Source organism: Felis catus, chromosome F2 (genome assembly GCF_018350175.1).
Source record: "Felis catus isolate Fca126 chromosome F2, F.catus_Fca126_mat1.0, whole genome shotgun sequence".
Lineage (NCBI taxonomy): Eukaryota > Metazoa > Chordata > Mammalia > Carnivora > Felidae > Felis > Felis catus.
The window spans coordinates 18232359-18254068 of NC_058385.1; the positions used below are offsets into that span (position 1 = coordinate 18232359).

At 40.5% G+C, this 21710-nt stretch overlaps 1 protein-coding gene across 4 annotated transcripts in view; it reads right to left on the bottom strand.

Moving 5' to 3' along the window:
- CPA6 (carboxypeptidase A6) overlaps window positions 1-21710 on the bottom strand; it is a 521176-nt gene that overhangs the window by 305052 nt on the left and 194414 nt on the right. Inside the window, exons 1-2 of one of the 4 annotated variants that reach the window (XM_003999869.6) lie at window positions 10738-10895; window positions 9957-10091 (exon numbers count right to left, since the gene is read on the bottom strand). The exons of 1 other annotated variant lie outside the window; for it this stretch is intronic. In XM_003999869.6, coding sequence (XP_003999918.2) covers window positions 9957-10072 — 116 coding nt within the window. In that variant the 5' untranslated portion in view covers window positions 10073-10091; window positions 10738-10895. Of the gene's footprint in view, window positions 1-9956; window positions 10092-10737; window positions 10896-21710 lie in introns of those variants that run through there. 2 more of the 4 variants (XM_045049859.1, XM_045049860.1) reach the window with 2 other exon arrangements.

Below are 21710 nucleotides of genomic sequence, written 5' to 3' on the forward strand. Positions count from 1 at the left end.
GATGGAAGCTGAGAGAACTCAGGTTGTACACATCACCTCCATCTGATCAGTAATGCTATGCATCTTTGCTTTTATTAGCAAAAGATTTGGGATCCGGGATGGGAGGAAGTGAGGTGGAGTAAGGGCTTGAATTAACTGGGGAGGTTTTACAAGAACGATTATGAAGGCAAATTAAGTTCTGAGGGGATGAACACCCTCATTTTAGGCAAAGGAAGCCAGGCAGGCTGTATTTCTCTCTGAAACACACAAGTAGTTTTTCTATCCAATGGTCTATTAAGATGATTTTCTACTTGTCATTTGCAGTCATTCCTTTTACTGACACACAGAGACCTGAAAATTCACACAGGGGAGTCCAGTTCCCCGTGTCCTGCTTTTCTGTCCTGTAAGTCAAGGGCATAGAATAAATTTTTTCAGCAAGTTTCTTACTCCAAACATCTTGCTACACAGGCTTGTCCCAAATGCTTCTAAACTTCCATATGTTTAGTAATTTTGATGCCAAGTAAATTGCAATCACATCATCCACACGTACCTTCCATGGAAAAAAGGACTGATATGGTTAGGGTCTTATTACAGCCTATCATACTACAAACTGTCTTCATTACATTCACAAAAATCTCAAGTGGGAACTTAGACATTTAGAGGATTCATGAATTAGATAAGAAAATCTAGAAGGTAGATAGGGGATGTGAAAACATGGCAAATGAGGTCACAAGTACAAGTGGTCACAGGTGAAGTGCAAAAATAAGCATCTGCTGAGGAAACTTCTATGGTAACACACATTCTATCATTTAGCAGTTGGCAATAGAAGGCTGAAGTGCCTTCTATAAAAATACAAAAGCCACCTGGGTGGCTCAGTTGCTTAAGCATCTGACTCACAGTTTCACTCAAGTCATGATATCGCAGTTTTGAGAGTTTGAGCCCCACGTTGGGCTCTGTGCTTATAGCGCAGAGCCTGCTTAGGATTCTCTCCTCCCTCTGTCCTTCCCCCACTCACGCAGTCTGGGTCTTTAGAAAGATAAACTTGAAACAAACAGAAAAACAAAATACAATGTGTATGTTAAAGGTCCAGAAAGAGTAGGAAGAGGGTGGTCCACCTGATAGTCACATTTTCATGATCCATTTGCATCATTGGACTAAAATCTCAGCCCTCAAGAAACAGACCCAGCTGCTCACTCTACTTTGAATACTTCTAACCCTCCTTGGGGATAAGGAATAAGGCATCATTGGTATCGCTGGTACTTGCTAAGCATAGTGGGAGGAGGAAGGATGGAAGGACTGAAACGATGGAAGAGGACCTCCAATCCTTAGGTAACTGACAAGAGGGAGAAAGGAGCCCCATTTTTTGGCTAAGATGACACAGAGACATTCTCACAGATCTTTCAGTCCCAAGAAGATGAATCAATTTTATAACTGGTTACCTACATGAGAGCCTTTCCAACTAGTATTAGACAATTTACTTAATACCCTAGGTTATATCCCAATTTACAAAGTACTTCATTTTGTAAAATGTTAACAGAGGACACTGGGTAAAGGGTGTAGGAGAATGCTCTGCACTATAAAATTTAAATTTAAAAAACAAAGCAATCTTTCATCAGGTCATTTACGTCTCTATAGGACCAGGACTTTAAAAAAAAAAAAAAAGGAAAGAAGCCAGCTAACCCTGTGTAGAGGAGACCCAACTCCGTTTCTTATGTATAGTGTTTTTCTCATTCCTACCACCTGACATAAAACATGGACATACTCCCCTACCTTTAGTAAAAGCAGGAATAAAACCCGTTCCACTAGTTCTCAACTCTCTACTCCCACTTCCCACTTCATGGATACGCTTCTTGAAATTACAGTCTACACTCCCTGGTTTTCTCACATACCATTTAGTTCCTCAACTTATCATGCTCTGGATTTCCCTCACCCTTCATTCCACCAAGAGCACCTCTAAGGAGAATACGATTTGAGGTCTTTAATGGCCAAGCCAATGGATACTGCTTTGCTGTATTTAATGTGACTGGCCTCACCTTTCTAGATTTCCCTGGGTTTCTTTATTGGCCTTTCTATTTTGTTTCTCTGACTGGCTGTCCCACCCCTCAACCCCACTACCCAGTTCCGCCTTGGTTTTGGCACTTTGTTCTTCATGTAATGAGTGCTTCCTAGATGTTCCATTATACACTTGTGGTTAAATTATATTTATACATAAGTTACTGGCATATATTCCACAGCCTAGAGAGCTCTTGAGCTTCAGAGCCATCTATTCAGTTGGGCACTTTATAGTTACCTCAAACTACAGAGCTGAAGTACTTACCTTCTCTGCAAAGAGCTCAGTTCTGTTACCCAATCATAAGGATCATTTTACACTATTTCTGCTTATCTCCTTTAGTTACCCAATTGTGAAAACTATGTAATTATTTAATTGGTTCCCTCCTTTCCTTTTATTACTGCCAGAAGCCAGGCTCTGCCACATATTGCTGTGGTCACTATGATATCCATTCTTTTGGCTCCAAATCTTTAGCTTTCAAGTCTTCCCTTCTCAATGATGGCAGAGGGAGCTTTCTTCAGGAGGAAGAAAAAAAAAGTCCTCTAAATTTCCTTTGTAAAATTCTTGATTAGCACCCTGTCATCTTTGGGAGAAACCAGAAATCCATATTATGGGACATAAAGGGTTTCATGACCTTGAAGGCTTACCTCACCTCTCCTCACTCCCAGAGAAATGGCATTTTGGTCATACTTAATTACTCTGATGTTCTAGACTTAGACTGAATGCTCACCTGTAGTTCTTTGCACGGGAAATATATTCTCAGTGCCTCGAAAGCCTTAACCTAATTTCTATTTGTTCTTTATGACTGAGAGGAGAGCCAGGTCCTTGGACTCCCAATCATTCAAAAGAAGAATGTAAAATATCTTGCATATTTAATAATTCACTTTGATTCCAGATTCTTATCTTTTAACAACTCCTCTCACAGCCAAAGAGCCTTTTTGACTTTCTCCACTCTTTGTCCTAGATTAAGTGACCCTCTCCTGTACTTGGTCAGCACAGAGTTTTGTCTGTGGGCACAGTGATGCCAGAGTTGAATTGTTTACTTGCCCAAGTTACTCATTACGCCGTGCACATGAACTGCTTTTATCTGTAGTCCCAGATGAGCAGAGGGCCAGATACACTACAAATATTTATTGAAATGAAATGAAATCCTCCCTCATTAAGCATTTCTAGGCCTTGCCAAATCCCTTCACTTCATCCTCAATAACACTAGGGAATAGGGAAGACTAAGATTGCTGGATTCACCAAACTGTTTAACAGTTAGGAATGCTACAAGTCCCGCCCAGCTCTGCAAATCTTATTTTGAAGCTGGGCTTCTTCACATATTAAGGGGACTGAGCTTATTTTGTGGTCTCTTTCAGTTCTGACACTGACTTCAAAACCATTTACAGAATAAAAATGCACATTTTGAATCCACGTGAAGTACAGAATTATAGAAGCCCATCTGGATACATTACTTTAGAAGAACCAAGTAGAAGGGAAAATGGGTTGGTAGTTATTAAATATCAGGGTGACCCTGGAGAGATGCTGGTTTCCTAGTGTGTTCTCCCCAACACCCCCCTTCTCCATCTCCAGCCATTATTTCATAGTCTTCTATGCAGCCAAAGCCCTCTAATCAACTGTGGCCAGTAGGGAGGGACATTAAAGGACTGTGGTCTTAAAGGAGAGTGACCGACCCTCTCTATGGGCCTGCTGGCTGGACTGCAAGAGCTAGAAGATTCACTGAATCACACTTGGGAGTGTTGAGCATGGCAGAGACAGGACAGAGAGCCTAGTTCTCTGGTACCACCAACTATACCCACATGGATTTCTACAGAAGAAATTTCTTGTTTAACCCATCGAGATTTGGGGTTATAGAAAAAAACCTACAACTCAACAGTATCCTCAACATAATATTTTATGATTTTCAAAGTACATGGAGAAAAACAGTAATTTTGCTGAAGACAGCCACTTAGAAGTTTGCTTGAACTTTTAGTAAAATCATTTATGAAATTTACTACCCAGAACTACCTGAAAACTTCATAGTTTACCTTCTACTTTATCCTAAGAAGCTGATGCCCAGAGGCAAATTGGGCAGGGATGTTTGGCAATGCAAATTCTAATCCTATAAACCAGTTATCTGAGTGCTCATAATGAACATAACAAGTCACAAGACATTTTCTGATCAGCGGTTCCATTTACACAGGCAAAAAATTTAATGCTTTATGTAGCTTTTACAATATAGACTGAAGTTCTGAAATAGTAACTTCCTTCCTTGCTTTTCAGGGAGTGGAAGTGATTATGCTTAATAGTATTACCCAGAATGTATCTGGGTGCCATACAATAAAGGCTCCATTATCAGATTGGGCTCCAAGGAGAAAGTGGTCCAGAAGCACATAAAACACTTCTCTTTCTACTAGCTCAGTGACAGAGGGAATGCAGATCCCAGACAGGCAGTACTCCATGGGGAGCTCAGGTCAGAGGAATAGAGACCTGCAGCATTGCAAGCAAAGCAAGAGGCCTCAACACACAGAAGAGACTGCAGGGAATAAAGCTTTGGGTATAAACAGCTGATAACCAGCACCTACAAGTTGCACTTTGATCTAATGCAGAACGAAAACTAGTTATTCTCCCGTTTATAAGGGCTAAGAACTCAAAGGAACTTCCAGAAAATACTGAAGACCTATTTTATTGGCCACATGCTGACTTGTGAAGAATAGGTTAAAAACCAGCCTTAAAACCCACTGTACATCCTTAATTCCTAATGCCCCAAATCTTTATCACATACATTTCAATCTATCATTCATGATCTGAGATGGCTCATTCTTGCTTTAGGCCCTCATGATGAATGGAGCCTACCTGTTTTAAGGGTGAAGCAATGCTGAAGCTATTTCTCTGACCGGATATACAAGAGTCTCGAGGCTGAGGAAGAGGGAAATCAAGAGGACCAGAGAGTCCGACACAGAGGCCTTGAAGGCCAGGCAAAGGATTCTAGATTTGATGTAGTTGGCAACAGGGAGCCACAGTAGATCTTGGACCAAGAGAGGAACACAGTCTTATTTTAGGAAGATCACCAGTGTAATAATGGACTAGATAAAGGTAGATCAGGAGAAAACTACTTTAATCTAGGCTGAGATAAGGAAATCCTGAACACAACTGGTAGCTGTTGCAAAGGAGAGGCAAGGACAAGTAGGATACTTTTTATAGGAATAGAAGGAGCTAAATTTGCTCTCTGAATAGTTGAGGACGTGAAGTAAAGCTCATTAAAAAGGCAAATATAGTGAATAAGAAGGCTGAACCCATGATTTACCATCCAAATAAGGACCCTGCTCAGACTGAAATGGGGCATTGCCAATTACCAGGCCAGAACAGCAGATTGCCAGTCTTGGGCAAATCATGATTTCTGACCATCCTACCTGAAAAGAGCTTTAACTGCCAACATAGAGGAGGACTCAGATTCACACGATTTGATCTCCAACTCTAAGCCCCAAGTTTCTGGAAGTTAAGGACATTAAAATGAAGCCACCATCCAGGGATAAGAATAAAAAGCTGCTGTTGAGACACATAGGGGAATAACCAGAGAGGTAAGGTGGAAAACGCAAGGCCTCTGAAATTCAATCTATGCTACTGAGTCACTGGATTTCTCAGTTATCTTTTCAATAGGTCACATCCCAATTGGGAACCTCCTTGCTTATAGCATTTCAAGAACCAAATGGCTTTAAAACAACCACTACCACCCCTTTATTTCCTTCAAGTCTTCAATCTCCAGATCCTATGTCCATGAAGGACTAGTGAAGTTGACAAGTTACTAGGGTGGGGGGTGGCAGTGGGGACAACAGGGTTGGGGCTGGGTGTGTGGGTATAGCATGGACCCTAAGCAGAATGCACCAGCTGGCTAGTGGGCTGGAACCAGTCCTGCACACATGTACCTATGGTCATGGGAAAGATACTTAGTCCTTGAAGCTGCTCCCCTAAGAGGGGAAATAACCACAGAGACAGGTGTCTTCAAAATGGGCAGGGCAGAATGAGGAAGGAGTGTGTGAGGTCTTGGCAGGCAGATCAATACCAGTGGGTTCAAGATTTTGGCAGCAGGACATATGCTCTCTCCTCCCCAGCTGAACTATACTAGGGCTGGGGGACCAGAAATAGGCAAGGCCTGGAAGAGATTTCTATTCCTCCCTTCTCGGTTCAGAGATTACTTCAGTACTTATAGTCTGATCATCCCATACAACATTTATACATTGTCTACTAAGGTGGTGTGTGGGGCTATTTTCTTTACTAAACTGAAGACCATCAGCATGGACTCTGTTGGTCACGGTTCTTGGCACAGGGTATTATTTGAATGAAGGCACACGTCCATGGCTACTTTCTGTGCTTTGTAGTGACCACCTAAAATTCCTTCATCTTCCATTTCCTATCCCTTATTAGAAAAGCAGGTAGACATCAGTGACTCCTCACCCTACATAAGAACCACAACTAAACCTTCAGTTTTATCTACATAATCCACACCTTACCCTGAAACTAGCAGTTCCCCAAACAAGGTTAAACCTTCAGTTTTCCTTAAGAGCAGTTCTTTCCCTCTCCCTCCCCCCCTCCTCCGTATCTAGACAGGGGATAGTGTGAAATAGAGCTTGTCAGGTCACACCCAGCTGGGTTAGAATCCGATCTCTGCTCGTATAGTGACTTTGGGTTAGTTAGCTCTCAACTTGGGCTTTACCCAGTCTGTACCTCATTTAGCTTATCTGGAAAACAGGGATACCCAGAATTACATGAGGTTGTTCAGAGATTTTTTTAAAACAGTAGATATCAAGTATTGGGAAGTATTAGCTACTTTATCACCCTGTTAACTTAGTGTCAAGAACCATACAATAACCTCCTATTGCATTCAATCCTCACAATTTGAGGAAGGTTCTCGGATTATCTCCATTATCCCAGATAAGGAAATGGAGGGTCAGAGAGGTTAAGGAGCTTGCCCCCAGGTAACAGAGCTACTAACAGTGGCAAAGCAGAAGTGGAAACCCAGACAGTTGAACTTCTGGACTTTCAAACGTTATGCTCACTAACTGGCGCAAAGAAGATACTGTAGTTCTTAAAATCATACCCACTTTGATTTTACACCATTTCCAGAACTTGTTTCATGGTCTTAGAGTATACACACACATGCGCACAGATTTCAGGTGATGCAGAAAATCCTTGTTTTTTTGCTTCAGATATAATCACAGAACCATTAAGTCTGCTTCCAGGAATTCATGGCAAGGAAAAAAAAGATCAGTGTTGCTTGTGTAGGAATCCCACTGACTGGTGTTTAACACAGAAATGTTGGACTATGGATTTGTAATCCCTGAAGCCTTCTGACAGTATCCATCAATACCATTTGAAATTTTTGTGTACTTGGCTTCATTTTTCTATTTATTTTTAAGATTTCTCTTGTAATTATGTAATACAGCTCTCTAAGAAGGTATTAACTTTTGTCAAGTTTTCCTGGTCTAATTCCTCCCCCACACTCAGGTGATTCAATTTGCCACTTACTAAGCATTATACAATTGGCATTACACAACTGTTAATAGTTTATGTAGAAAGAGGCCTGAGCTCATTAACTGCACTCAGGAAGCATGCTGGTCTGCCTGGAGTGTTCTGTTTTATTCAGGTAGTGAGTCCCACAAATGATAATTGCTTATTAGACTCAACCAAGACATACAAAAATGATTTACTAACATTCAAGAAATAGGGTTGCTCCAGGGGTGCCTAGGTAGCACAGTTAAGCATCCGACTCTTGATCTCAGCTCGTCATGATCTCATGATTTGGGAGTTTGAGCCCCTCATAGGGGCTTAACTATTGCACCAGGTCATCCATCAGGTTTTTAGTGTTTAAAAAAAAAAAAAAGTATTGAGAGAGGGAGGGAGAATCCAAGCAGGACGCGAGGCTCAATTTCATGACGGTGAGACCCTGACTGGAGCCAAGGTCAAGAGACGCTTAACAGACTGGCCACCCAGATGCACCCTCATCAGGTTTTTATTTGCGGAAGAGCTAGACTTGCACAAAGTAGTTCCTTAGTAAATAAAGCAAAATAATCCCAAAGTGGCATTTCTGTCTTTGGTAAGGAGAGAATGAGAATAAAGCAAAGTTAAAACCCATTTTTGATGGAAGTGTTCTGAGACACTCCTGGTTTTACAGCAACTCTAGGCTTCCACAGTGATGGACAAGGCTACTTTCAGTTTTGAGTGTTTCAGCTTTTTCCTCCAACTTTCAGACATTTGGTAATTTATACATTTGGGACTAACTTACTTAGCAGCCAAAGGGAAAACGGCAATTGAGGCTTTCACTGCAGAACAGACAAGGTAGTTCAGCTTCCTCCAGAAAGGTTCCAGTGGTAGCAAACCCTAAAGCCAAATCTCCACTATTGGCCTCGTTTCCTCTAAGCGGCACTTAGGGAAGTGCACACACCTGCTCAGCTGAAGCAGGTCCGGGAACTTGGTCAACACCACATAACTGAGATAATGAAGAACAGGGCCACAGCTGAATGGAGGAGCAATCCTAGGTCACACGGGCCCGAGATAGATTATCACCTGGTCTGACGCCAGCCAGGAGAGTCGGTAAATTCTACAGCCGGGCCTGCGCCACCAGTCATTAAACACGGTTCCCTTGCCCAGATCTCCAAGGGCAAGGACATTACAGAACGTAAAGCCTGTACCATGTGTCTAGGAGTCTGGAAAGCAGCCTTCAGATGTTCATGCCTTTCTGTGCCTCCCAGGAACACCCTGGTATAAAAACTGGGGATTGAGTTATCTATAGCCCTTATCTCAGCCAATGCCTCCACCCCCAGCCTGCACCCCCTAAAATGGAGGACAGCTTTTCTGAAGTTTCCTCTGCAAGCACTGTATTCAGGACACACAATGAAGGCAGTGCTTAGCTTCTTTGAGCAAGGGAAACATTTGCTTTCTCAGGGTCATACTTCTGAACTCTTCTTTACACCATTCCTGTTAAAAACAACTTTGCCTTAAGATCCCAGGCACTACCTGGTCCTAGTCCGCATCTAGGTGAAAAACTTTCCTCAACTGGTAGTTCTTGAAGGATTGGGTCAAAAGATCCAAGACCTGGTTTTCCTCCTCTGTAAAATGCAATTGAACTAGGTGAGCCATCGAAGGTTCATTCCTGCTTTAAAAATGCAGCAATGCCCTACCTTCCAGATTCAAAGAAGCACCCCCCTGCAAATAGGAGCAAAGCGCTTGCCGTATATTCCACAGCAAGCCTTCAGAATAAGATGCATAGTCACACTGCTTTATATGCAGCCCTGGGCCTCCTTATGAGAGGCAAACATGAAGTACCCTAACCTGTGTGGGGGTGGGTAGGTACCTCACTGTTTTCCCCGTTTAAGTTCCTCCCTTGAGAAAAATACGATAGCTTCACAATTGGCTACTTTTATTCTGCTTATTTTGAGGTGGCTCATTTGCATTGTTCAGATTTGAAGATCTAGTAACTACTCCGTAGGTTAGCAAGTACTCACACACCCTCACACGCCCTCACACACCGTTCTCAATCACTATGGAGTTTCAACCACTCCTGTGTACAATTCTGAAGGAGAGGTCTTCATTTTCAGGTCATAGTTCACATGGAACAACAGCATCCTTCCTACGGAGCATCAACCAAGGCAAACACCGCAAATACTGGCCGTGGCTCCTCCAAGGACAGAATCTCATTCAACTGCGGGCCACAGGCTGGCACACTATAGGAAGTATGAAAAGCTACAGTTGGGACCATCACATTCTCTCAGTGAGCTAAACCCAAGAGCCGGGAGCTGCACGCACATTTTACTTTAGGTGACCAGGAAAGTGTACAGATTCACACAGAGACCACAGACGTGGGGGGGAAAGGGAGGCATGTTCAGGAGCAAATCAGCCCCCTCCTCCAACTAAAAGCCATATAGGGAATGAAAGTCGCTCCACTCACCCAGCGTAGCGGTTGCCATAAAGGTGGCTGTGCCCTGGTTGCAGAATCTTCAAAAAGAGCAGGGAGAGAGGCAGAAAAGCAGCTGTCCGGCTCCTAGGCTTCCGGAGGAACGTCATGGTGTTACAAGGAGAGGAGCTGAAAGTTACTTACAGCAGTCACCCGAGGCTGGAGGGAGCTCACAGTGCCGCGCCACCCCCCCCCCCCCCCATGGGCAAATGCTCTCTGGGAGGGGGTGGGGGGAGAGAGCTAAGAGTAAAATGTGACACTTCTTTCCAGCCACAGGGGGGAAAAAAGTCTAAGCAGCCGAGGAAGGGAAGTTGCTATTAAGACTTGGTCTTGGGACGAGAAACAGCAGCACGCACTGCCCAGCCCAGCAGCTGAGCCTGATCCTCAGTCAGGCTCCCCTAGAAGGGGCTGGGCCTCCCCTGTGCTGACTCATGGCTGGGGTTCCCTGGGTGCTGCATCCTTTGAGTAACTCCTCTCTGGTTTTTTATTTGTCTCTTGCTTGACAGCTTTAGGCCCCTCGCTTTTCTTGGACTTTTCCCTTTCTGTTCCCTTCCACAGAGCAGGACCCTCCTCTGAATGCAAATGATTTGCCCGAGGATGAGCTAAACACGTAAGCATACATAGAACATTCCAGGCTTAAGGTTTTGATCTACCATAACAAATTTCTACATGGATTCCACATACTGAAGTGCCTGGTGAATAGCCCTAACGAGTTCGTGCCCAAGGGTAAGTCCAGCCCCTGAACCTGAGCAGACAGCCTGGTCCCGGCTCCTACCTGTATGAAGGGGCAGCCGCTTCGCTGAGCTTCAGGAAGCTCTTCCTACCCACTCCCCGTCAGCAGCACCCAGACCCGCTGCGATTTCAGAGGTTCTTATAGGGAACAGGAGGCTTCCACGTGCTTTACTACCTTCTCTCACATTTGGAATCATTTAGGAAGCCAGACCATTTAAATCAGAACTCCTGGGGGGTGGGATCAGTAATTTAAAAGCCTCCTCAGGTGATTGCAGTGTTCAACCACCACGCTGGTCTAGAGCGGAGCTTCTCAAACTTTAACAGGCATAGAAATCAAATCACCTGTGGATTGTTAAACCGCAGCCTCTGATGCAGTAGTTTGGGCCTGGGGCCTGAGATTCTGCATTTCTAACAAGCTTTCAGGTGATGCTCATGCTGCTGATGTTTCCACCACATTTTGAGCAGAGCTGTGCTTGAGAATGAGGTCTGCTTTTTCTCCTCTCTCTCAAAACTAGGGGGGAATAAAAAACTTTGATGATGAAAAAGGCATTTCTTTTTTTTATCCACTTGCTCCTACCCAGATATACCAGAAAACCCATCTGGGGGCATGTACTTTGCTCTAGTAAATAAGAACGGCGTTATCTAGAGTGACTCCTGTTATTCCCCATGCCAAGGCCCTGTACTACTCTGGAAGAGAGTGGGAATCAGTGTCTCTCTATACACTCACTCAAACACTTTCCAAATTTCCTGAAGAGTCATAGCCAAGGATTCTGTACCCTTTAATATTATAGCCAGAACACTGTTTAGAAGAGAAAGTACCCAATCTTTCCCCATGGTCTCTACATGGGGAGTTGAACCAAACTCATAGGAGTTTGGTTTATAACACAGCTGAAATGATTTTCAGTTAAAATGATTCTCTAAGGCTTTCTTAACTACCCCAGGATTAGTTTAATCTCTTCTCTGTGACCCCCTAATACCTGTATGTTTTCTACTGTAGGGTATAGTACATTGAATTGAAGTATTTGCCTCGTTCTCTCTCGAGGCTGCTTTCTCCTTGAGTGTAGAAGGGTACCCCTTTCTTCTTTGTACTTTCTTATATCTCCTAGAGAGAACACAATGTTTGCTGAAGCAATGATCAGCAATGTTTGTTGAGTGAATGATGAACCTGAGAAGGGATTCATTCAACATTTACTCTGTGACTTCTGTATCCACACAGAGGAAAGAATGGAGGCTCTTGAGGAGTGGATGGTCCCAGGTCTCCTGGTTTTGTTTCTTGTTTGTTTATGTTGTTTGTTCCCTTCCCTCATGACTTTCTGGCCCAATGCTCTGGTCTTTGTAAAGTGGTCAGGCTGTTCTGCAAGGTTCATGGCGATGCTTCCTGGGGCCATTTTGACAAGGTCAAGAAAGCCTGTGTAACTATGAATGAACTGTGGAAATAAGAGGTTATTTTGTAAATAAAACACTTCATTCCTTTGCATTTCATTATGTCAGAACAATGTATAAATCTGTCATATTATATCACAACATTAAACTAGGAATGTTCGGTCTCTGACTGGGGATTAAGCTCATCCTCAAATCATTCTGAAGGATTCAATCCACTGAGCACGTTCAGCAAAGACTGCAGACTCTGAGACCAGGGTAATCATTTCCTGGACCATCAAAAACGCAAGAGACCCTGGAGACATCCTGCAGCCTTCCTAAAAATTTCAGATCAAAGAGAGATTCTCAAACAATAGAAGTCATTCCTAGCAATCTTCCTCTGGTTTTCTAAGGACCAGGTTATCTGATCAAACTTCTCCTGGATTAGATAAGCTCCCATAAAATGAGTGATAAATGGAGTCCATTTAGCAAGTGGGAGGGGAAGAGAATGGCTTTACAGATAGATTCAAAGATAAAAGTCCCATTTTTTAGGCACTGAGAGGGAGTGAATTATTAAACCAGTTAGAGATTTGGACATGGAAAGATGAGAATTTCTATTTATTGACTATGCCTTTGTCATATTTTAGTGGAAGAGTGAAATGTTTTAAAAAGAAATACTACCCTACAGAGAAGCAAAAGGAAACTACAGTTGGGAAAAGAAAATGTCATTCTTGATTTGGGTGCATTGTTGTCCATGATTAGATAAATTTTTTTTATTGAAGTGTAGTTAGCACACAATATTATTTTAGTTTCATATGTATAACATAGTGATTCAACATCTATATATATTATGAAATAGTGACCACAATTAGTCCAGTTACCATCTGTCACCACAGAAACCTAATACGACATTGACTACATCCCCTATGCTGTACATTATTATTGCCATGGCTTATTTATTTTATAACTAGAAGTTTATACCTCTTGGTCCCCTTCACCTATTCACCCCCCCTCCCTCCACCTCCAAATCTTCCTCTCCTCTGGAAACCATCATTCTGTTTTGTTTATCTGAGTTGGTTTTGTTTTGTTGTTTAAATTCCACACATAAGTGAAATCATACAGTATTTGTCTTTCTTGGTCTGACTTATTTCGCTAAGCATAATACCCTTTAGGTTCATCCACGTTGTTATAAATGGCAAGATTTCATTCTTTTTGTATGGTTGAGTTATTACTGTTGTATATATATGTATGTATATACCACATCTTTATCCATTCATCTATTGACAGACACTTTGGTTTTTTCTGTGTCTTGACTGTTGTAATTAATGTTGCATTGAACATGGGAGTGCATGTATCTTTTCAAGTTAGTGTTTTCATTTTCTTTTTTTTTCTTTATTAAGTTTTTAATTTAAATTCTAGTTAGTTAACATACAGTGTTATATTAGGGGTATAATACAGTGATTCAATAATTCTATACATAGTGCTCATCATGATAAGTGTACTCTTTAATCCCCATCACCTGTTTCAAACATCCTCCTACCCACCTCTGCTCTGGTAACCATCAGTTCTCTATAGTTAAGAGTCTATTTCTCAGTGTGTCTTTCTCCCCCCCCCCCCCCCCGTTACTTGTTTGTTTTGTTTCTAAAATTCCACATACAAGTGAAATCATATGGTATTTGTCTTTCTCTGACTGACTTATTTCACTTAGCACCATATTCTCTGGCTCCATCCGTGTTGTTGCAAATGTTAAGATTTAATTCCTTTATTCCTTTTTATGACTGAATAATATTCCATTTTGTATATATACCACATCTTCTTTATCCATTCATGTATCAAGTGGACACTTGGGCTGCTTCCATGGTTTGGTTATTAAAAATAATGCTGCAATAAACATAGGGGTGCACGTATCCCTTTGAATTAGTGTTTTTGTATTTTTTAGGTATATACCCATTTGTGCAATTACTAGATCATAGAGTAATTCTATTTTTAGCTTTTTGAAGAACCCCCATACTGTTTTCCATAGTGACTGTGCCTATTTACATTCCCACCAACAGTAAGAGGGTCCCTTCTCTCCACAATCTGGCCAACACTTGTTATTTCTTGTTTTTCTGATGATAGCCATTCTGACAGGTATAAGGTAATATCTTATTGTGGCTTTATTTTGCATTTTCCTGATGGTTAATGATATTGAGCATCTTTTTATGTGCCTGTTCATGTGCCTGTTGGCCATCTGTGTCTTCTTTGGAGAAATGTCTATTCACATCTCCTGCCCATTGCTGATTACATAATGTTAATGCCCTTTCTCAATCTGAATTCTATGATGTTGTAGGGAAAGATTTTGCAAAACATTTTCTTAAGTATATGAATGAAAGCCCTGAAAATTTATTTTGGTAAAGATAAATGGAGGAGAAGTTAAATGGGTATGGTTGGGCAACCCCCCAATTACCTCAGTTGGTTTTGTGCTCATTCCTCAATGTCTTATTAACACAGACCTGTTGCTTGTCAGGCATCTTTTATGGCCTTTTGCTATTGTTCCAACACATGAGGAATTGGCACATGTGATGTTAAGTTACTGCCTTATGCAGTCTTGGCAATTCTGTGAAGAATGTTGTGAAGCTTCTTTTAACAATGCATCACTAATGACTCCCACCCAACTCTCTTATTCAACACCATCAGCCATCCTTTCTTGCCTCTACATCTTTAATCTTTCTCTTGTCAACTATCCATATTTCTCCTATCTTTAAATGCAACCTACCTTTCTTCTATTTCCAGACTTCTCAAAAGCACACTCTTGAATTCTGACAATATGCTTTCCATCCCTACTTATGATGCTTATTATTATTATGCTTATTAGTATGCTTTCCATCCTGAACACTTATGAAACTTTCTCTTAAAGATCCATGGTTATTTCTAAGTGGGAAACCCTTTGTTGTCATTCTGCATTTGTATGGTTTCTAAGGCTATTTGTCACCACCACCACCACCACACCCCTGCCCTGTTTGAAACTCTTCTTTCTTGTGATTGGGGACATTGTCTCCTCTATTCCTCTCTTTCTTAGAGTCCCTCTCCTATTTTTTAACTGCTTACAAAGTTGACATTCACAGGGGTGTTGGCCCTCTCTCTTCTTGATGTGCTGTGGACAGAAATGGCTGGAATAGTTTTGTGGATGAGACTGACTTGATTTGGGTCTGGAAGGGAAGGAAGGGTTTGGCTGTATTGAGATAGGAAAGCTGGAGAGAGGTGGCCATTATTATCAAGGAAACATTATAAACAAATACAAAGGATGTGGTCCTTGAGTTTGTGAAAGTTGGTGCTGGTGGAAGAGCTAGGTAGATAAGTAAATACAGAGTTACACTTGGTGGTTGAATTAATTATATGCAAACAAATCACAGATTCTGTGACAGAAAGTTAAGGGGGAGTAGATTACATATGCAGGGTGTTCTGAGGAAGTGGACCTTCAAAGCAAATATGAAGAGCTGGCCATAGCAAGAAAAGGGTGGTGGTGGGAGTGAGGGTGAAGACGAGACCATTGCTGGTAGAGGGAATAGCACAGGCAAAGAAGTCCTGTTCAGAATTTATGGTCCGTTCTCCAGTCAAGACAGGATAAAGAGCAGCATTCAGGGTCCTAAGTTTGGCCTTCAAGGCCCTTGAAAACATTTTCATTTTTATCTTCTTCAATATTTTCTGAATACTCTGTATCTTTTCCTTCCTCTGGGTTGGCTTACATTTATTTGATAATAATAGCCATCTCTCTCCAGCCTTCATGTCTTCTATCCAGCCCAATCCTTCCCTTCCTTCTAGGTACAGTTCAAGCCAGTCTCATTTATGAAACTGTTCCAAGACCATTTCTGTCCACAGTGCTCACCTTCTAAGCACTGATATAGTCACTCATGTACACCCTTATGTTCTGATGTATATAGACACTTAATTCAGTATTACCATTTATTATAAACTGCTTGAGGGCAGGCACTCTATTGTGTACATCTTCATGTTCCACAATGCCTGGAGTTCTGCTGGATCCATAGTTGACATCCATTAACAACCAAGTTGTTGGCTTACCTTTCAGCTTAGACCTCCTGGAACCTTTCAACTGTTAAGGGGAGCCCTTGTCTAGAACCCCAGAATGCACCCTTATCCTTGGCTAGCTCTCTCACAAAGAGTCTTGCTCACTAGGATGAAAGAGCAATTTGAAGCAAGTGTTATTGATGGACAAGCCTATTATTATATTTTTAAGCACTTGTAATTATGTTACAAAGATGTTTTATAGAATTTATGGAGCAAAGCCAAAGTATTCTAATGCAGGAAGGTGGGAACAAGTTCTATCTGCTGAGTCCAAGCAGCCAAAGAGACTTTCCATCTTCTCCCTCTCTTTGCCTTTTCTTTCTCTCCCTCCTTCCCTCCTCTTCTCCCTCCTGACTCCCCTTCCTTCCTGAGACCTGTCTCCAAGGTTCTTATGAAGAGAGACGGTAGGGAAAACATAGTAGATAAAAATACTTTAAAGATTACTACTTCAAATGACAGAGAAAGGATGTTTGTGTTTGTTTGTAACATTAAGTTTGTTTGTAACATTAAGTGCTTTAATGAAAATTAAGAAATTTGAGATGGATGGAGCATAAAATAGAGATTAAGAAAGTTTGATTAGAATAAAGTCTAAAGCAGGGCACCTGGGTAGCTCAGTCTGTTAAGAGTCTGACTCTTGGTTTCAGCTCAGGTTATGATCTCATGGTTCGTGAGATCAAGTTCCACATGGAGCCCCATGTCGGGCTCTGTGCTAACACCATGGAGTCTGCTGGGTATTGTTCCCCTCTCCCTCTCCCTCTCCCTCTCCCTCTCCCTCTCCCTCTCTCTCCCTCTCCCTCTGTCTCTCTCTCTCTCTCTCTCTCTCTCTCTTCCCCCCCCTTTCTCTGTCCCTACCCCGCTTGCACATGCATGCACACACACTCTCTCTCAAAATAAATAAAGTTGAAAAAAGGATAAAAGTCTAAAGCAACAGTAAAGCAAATGATTGAAGAGCTACTCTTTTATCCATTTGCCTAGGGCAACAGTTGAAAAAAAGACAAAAACAAATAAGAATGGAAAAGTAATGACAGAGAAGACTCAGATATAAACAAGACTTTTACAAAAAAGATGAGGTAGAGGGGAAATTTCAGATATAACAAAGATCAAGAGAGTAGGTCATGGAATCTGGCCTGAGTAAGAAAAGCCGGGAGGAATGAGAGAAGTCAGGCAGGCAGTAATGCTTTGTGGTCAGACCACTGGACACTCAGGCAGAGGGAGAAGAATGTTTCCCTGGTGCTGAAGGACAGAAAGAGTAAATAGAAAAATAAAGAAGCTCTGTTCCAGTTAGCTTCGAGATAAATGTATACTTTGAATATCTCTAAAATTCCAAGAAAATATGGTATTTGAGCTAATAATACTTTTAGTGTGCTACAGCTTTTTTTTAAAAAGCACTCTTGGGGCGCCTGGGTGACGCAGTAGGCTAAGCGTCCGACTTCAGCCAGGTCACGATCTCGCGGTCCGTGGGTTCGAGCCCTGCGTCAGGCTCTGGGCTGATGGCTCAGAGCCTGGAGCCTGTTTCCGATTCTGTGTCTCCCTCTCTCTCTGCCCCTCCCCCGTTCATGCTCTGTCTCTCTCTGTCCCAAAAATAAATAAACGTTGAAAAAAAAATTTTTTTTTTAAAAAAAAGCACTCTTGCAGAAACTCAGAAACATTTTAAGAATCCATGTTCACATAATTAAGGTAAAACTTTGGCAAATAGGACTAACTGAGTAATTTTGGTATGATAACAGCAATATTTACCAATGTTGAATATAATATAAAAGTGCATTTTTAAAATTCTATTTGGGCATGCTTTATCTAAACTTATGAAGGTATACTGATTGTTTATAAAAATGTGAATCTGTGTATTTAAAATTCATTAATATTCAAAACACTAAATTGAAACTATTTCAATAGGAATCATGTTTTCTTTTTTTTTTTTTAATTTTTTTTTTCAACGTTTATTTATTTTTGGGGCAGAGAGAGACAGAGTATGAACGGGGGAGGGGCAGAGAGAGAGGGAGACACAGAATCAGAAACAGGCTCCAAGCCATCAGCCCAGAGTCTGACGCAGGGCTCGAACTCACGGACCGCAAGATCGTGACCTGGCTGAAGTCAGACGCTTAACCGACTGCGCCACCCAGGCGCCCAGGAATCATGTTTTCAAGTATGCCAGCTTGACGATAATTTCTAAGATCTTTAGGGAAACTTAACAATAAAAAGACAAATAACGACTTGAAAAATGGGCAAAGGATCTGAATAAACATTTCTTTAAGGAATATATACAAATGACCAGGAAGTACATGAAAAAGATGCTCAACCTCATTAGTCACTAGGGAATTGCAATTAAAAACCACAATGAAACACCACTTCACACACACTGAGATGGCTGTAATCAAAGACAATAACGAGTGTTGGTGAGAATGTAGAAAAATAGGAACCCTCAGACGTTGCTGGCATGAGTACAAAATAATTCAGCTGCCCCGAAAACTGTTTTGTAGTTCTTCAAAAATTAAATGTAGAGTTACCATATGAGCCAGAAATTTCAACCGCTAGGTTCCACTCAAGAAAATTCAACCGTATGTTCATATCAAAACTTGTACACAGATGTTTATAGAGGCATTATTCATAATAGCCCCGAAGTGGGAACAACCCATATATTCACCAACTGATGGAGATATAAACATATTGTGGTATATTCGTACAATGGAATATTATTTGATCATAAAAAGGGAGAAAATTTTGATACATACTGCCAAAAACAAAAGGCCACATGTTGTAGGACTCCATTTATATGAAATGTACAGAGTAGGTAAAAGCAAATAGACATACAGGTAGTATATTAGCAGTTGTCAAGAGTGGGGGAAAGGGGAAAATGGGAAGTTGCTGCTAATGGGTATGGGGTTTTCTTTTGAGAGTGATGAAAATATTCTGGAATTGGGTAATGGTGATGGTTGCACAATCTTGTGAATATACGAAAAGCCACTGAAATGTACATGTTAACATGGGGAATTTTATGGTATGTAAGTTATACCTCAATTAAAAAAAAAAAAGATCTTTAGGGAACTTGAAACTTTAGACAGACTGAAGTGAGCTAATCCTGGAGAGTTAAATCACTTTTAAGTAAGAACACGGGACAATTGATGACTAAGCATACTTTTGTTTATATGCTTTTGCTTTTAATATGCTACAGATATGCTAGATCTTTAGTAAAGTTTTGCCACTTTCAGAAGGCATATTAGGCTGTAGCAAGTATGTGTCTATAGAAAGTATGTGTCTATAGAAAGCATGTACTTATGAGTTCTGCTTGTGGGCTAAAATGCTAATTTGTGACAGACTGGTGTCCATTATCCATACCCAAATTTTCTCTGTGAAATAGACTTCAATTACTTTGGCTAAAACTTATCATTAATATTGTTGCTTGAGACTACTAGGAGCAATAGTGACAGAAAATATGACTACATATGTACTTCTATTTCCAAGGAAAATAATAGTTTTTTCCTAACACAGTACTTCTCTGTCCACCCCCTCCCTTTTTTTTTTTTTTTTTTTTTTTTCTGTTTTTGTTCTTCAGACCCATTTATACCCTTATACCTTATCAAGGACTCCAAAGAATGTTTATGTGGGTTATGTCTACTGATTTTTAAATGTATTGGAAACTGAGATCTTTTAAAATGCTCTTTTATTGGTTCATTTGAAGGCAGTAATGATGAAAGCCTTGTATGTTGTTTCTTATGAAATTAGTTCTCACGGTCTTACAATATTTATCCTAAAGGCCCAGTATGTTCCAGAATACTTGAGGGCACAATGAAAGGCCACAGCTTGGAATGTAAATTTTATTTGCCTTGGTTTATAATACCTGAGTCTGAAAAGCTATGGAATGTTTTAATAGCTTGGCAAAGTTTGCTCAGTGTTGATGGGATTGCTTCCTTGATTTACTGTTTATTGCTTTCATTATAATATGAAGGGTTAATCTTTCTGTGTTATTTGCCTACATAACAAAGATTGTTTTATCAGTAACTTTCTGTGCTTTATGTTGTCTTTATTACATCCTGTATTACTTTTTAAAAAAACAATTAAAAAAAGAGAAGAACAAAGAAGCTTCACTTCTGAAAAAAGGTAACATTTTTACAATTATGCTACCTCCTATGTGTATTTTAAAATTCTGTTGTCACTTCAATTAAATAGGTAGCAAGTTTTATTTTATAGGCACCCATGGTCTTATCTTAAGTCTAAATCTCCTCCAATAATATTTATTTTTGCCTTCCCCAAATCAAGCTCTCAGTATAGGAAGAAAAATAACATAAAATTTACAGGATAGTTTTTGTACCTAGAACTATATTTGTGATTTCCCAGAGGGTCCCTGCAAAATCACGAAGATTTATTCCTTCATCTTGGAAAGTACTAGAAATAATTAGGCTTAAAAAAAATCTATGTTCCTATTGAGAAGAGCTGTCAATTGAAAAGAGATGTTTATCCTTCCCCTAGGTAAAATTTTTATAAGTGAAATATTATTAATATAAATATTTCAGAAATTTCAACCTGTATATGAAGTTCCTAGGGATTTGTCAATGCTCTTGCTGTCCACGACATGATTCTACTTGGTGCTATTTTGCCTTATGATATTAGGCATCAAACTAAATAGTAAACTGTTATTAGTCATAAATTTCAGTTATTATTTAAAATGCTTATTGGCCACAAACTTCTTCATTTGGATCTAATATCTTCTAGGCCAGTGACTCTCAGTTGAGGATGTACATCAGACGGTTCCATGAGGTTTTATAAAAATATGGATGTCTATACTCTACACCATACTTATTTATTAGATCTCTTTACTGGATAATCTTGGGATATTCTTAGCATACTATTTGCATATTGTTGGTATGTTATGTGTATTATGTCTCAGGATTATTGTATCACAAAAGTATTTCCTCTGTATATTCATTTAATTTTATAAATCAGATATAACATCCACTGACTTCTTTGCAAATATGCTTACTCATTCACTGAAGTGTTTTGAAAGAACTCTCTGATCTTGTTTTTCATGCCACGTATTCAGCCAAATTTGCTTGTCAGTTGCACTGTTCTTGTTATGAACTTTCATCAGACCTTTCACATTTGGAAATGATCAGCAATAAATTAACCACAACTATTTTAATTTCTGTCATCTACAGATAGTTTTTGTTTTACTCCGATGCTTTTTTTTTTTTTTTTTTTTTTTTTTTGCTGTAGGGATGACAGTTCGAAAAGTCATCAGTAATGGCAGAAAACAGAGAGTTTGATCCTTCTTCCTCCTTCAGATCAGGACAGAACCTTTCTCCCAGCTTCGGCCATAACCACCGGTCCCTGTCAGTTCCAGGAACACTCCCTTTTCCTTTCTCCTGCCCCAAAGTTTTCCATTTAACTGGCCTTCTTATGCCTCTTCACTCTTGTCTTGGGACTCTTTTTTTGCATGTTTCTTTCCTTTCTTATTTCTCCTATTCACAATGATTCTTTATTCTTTTATCTACCCCTTCTCTCTGATCAGGGATCTCTCTTTTTCCAGGCTTTTCTTTCTTTTACAATTGCCGCTGCAACTCCTAATCTTTGACCCCTCCCCTAAATTGGAACCCTCCTACC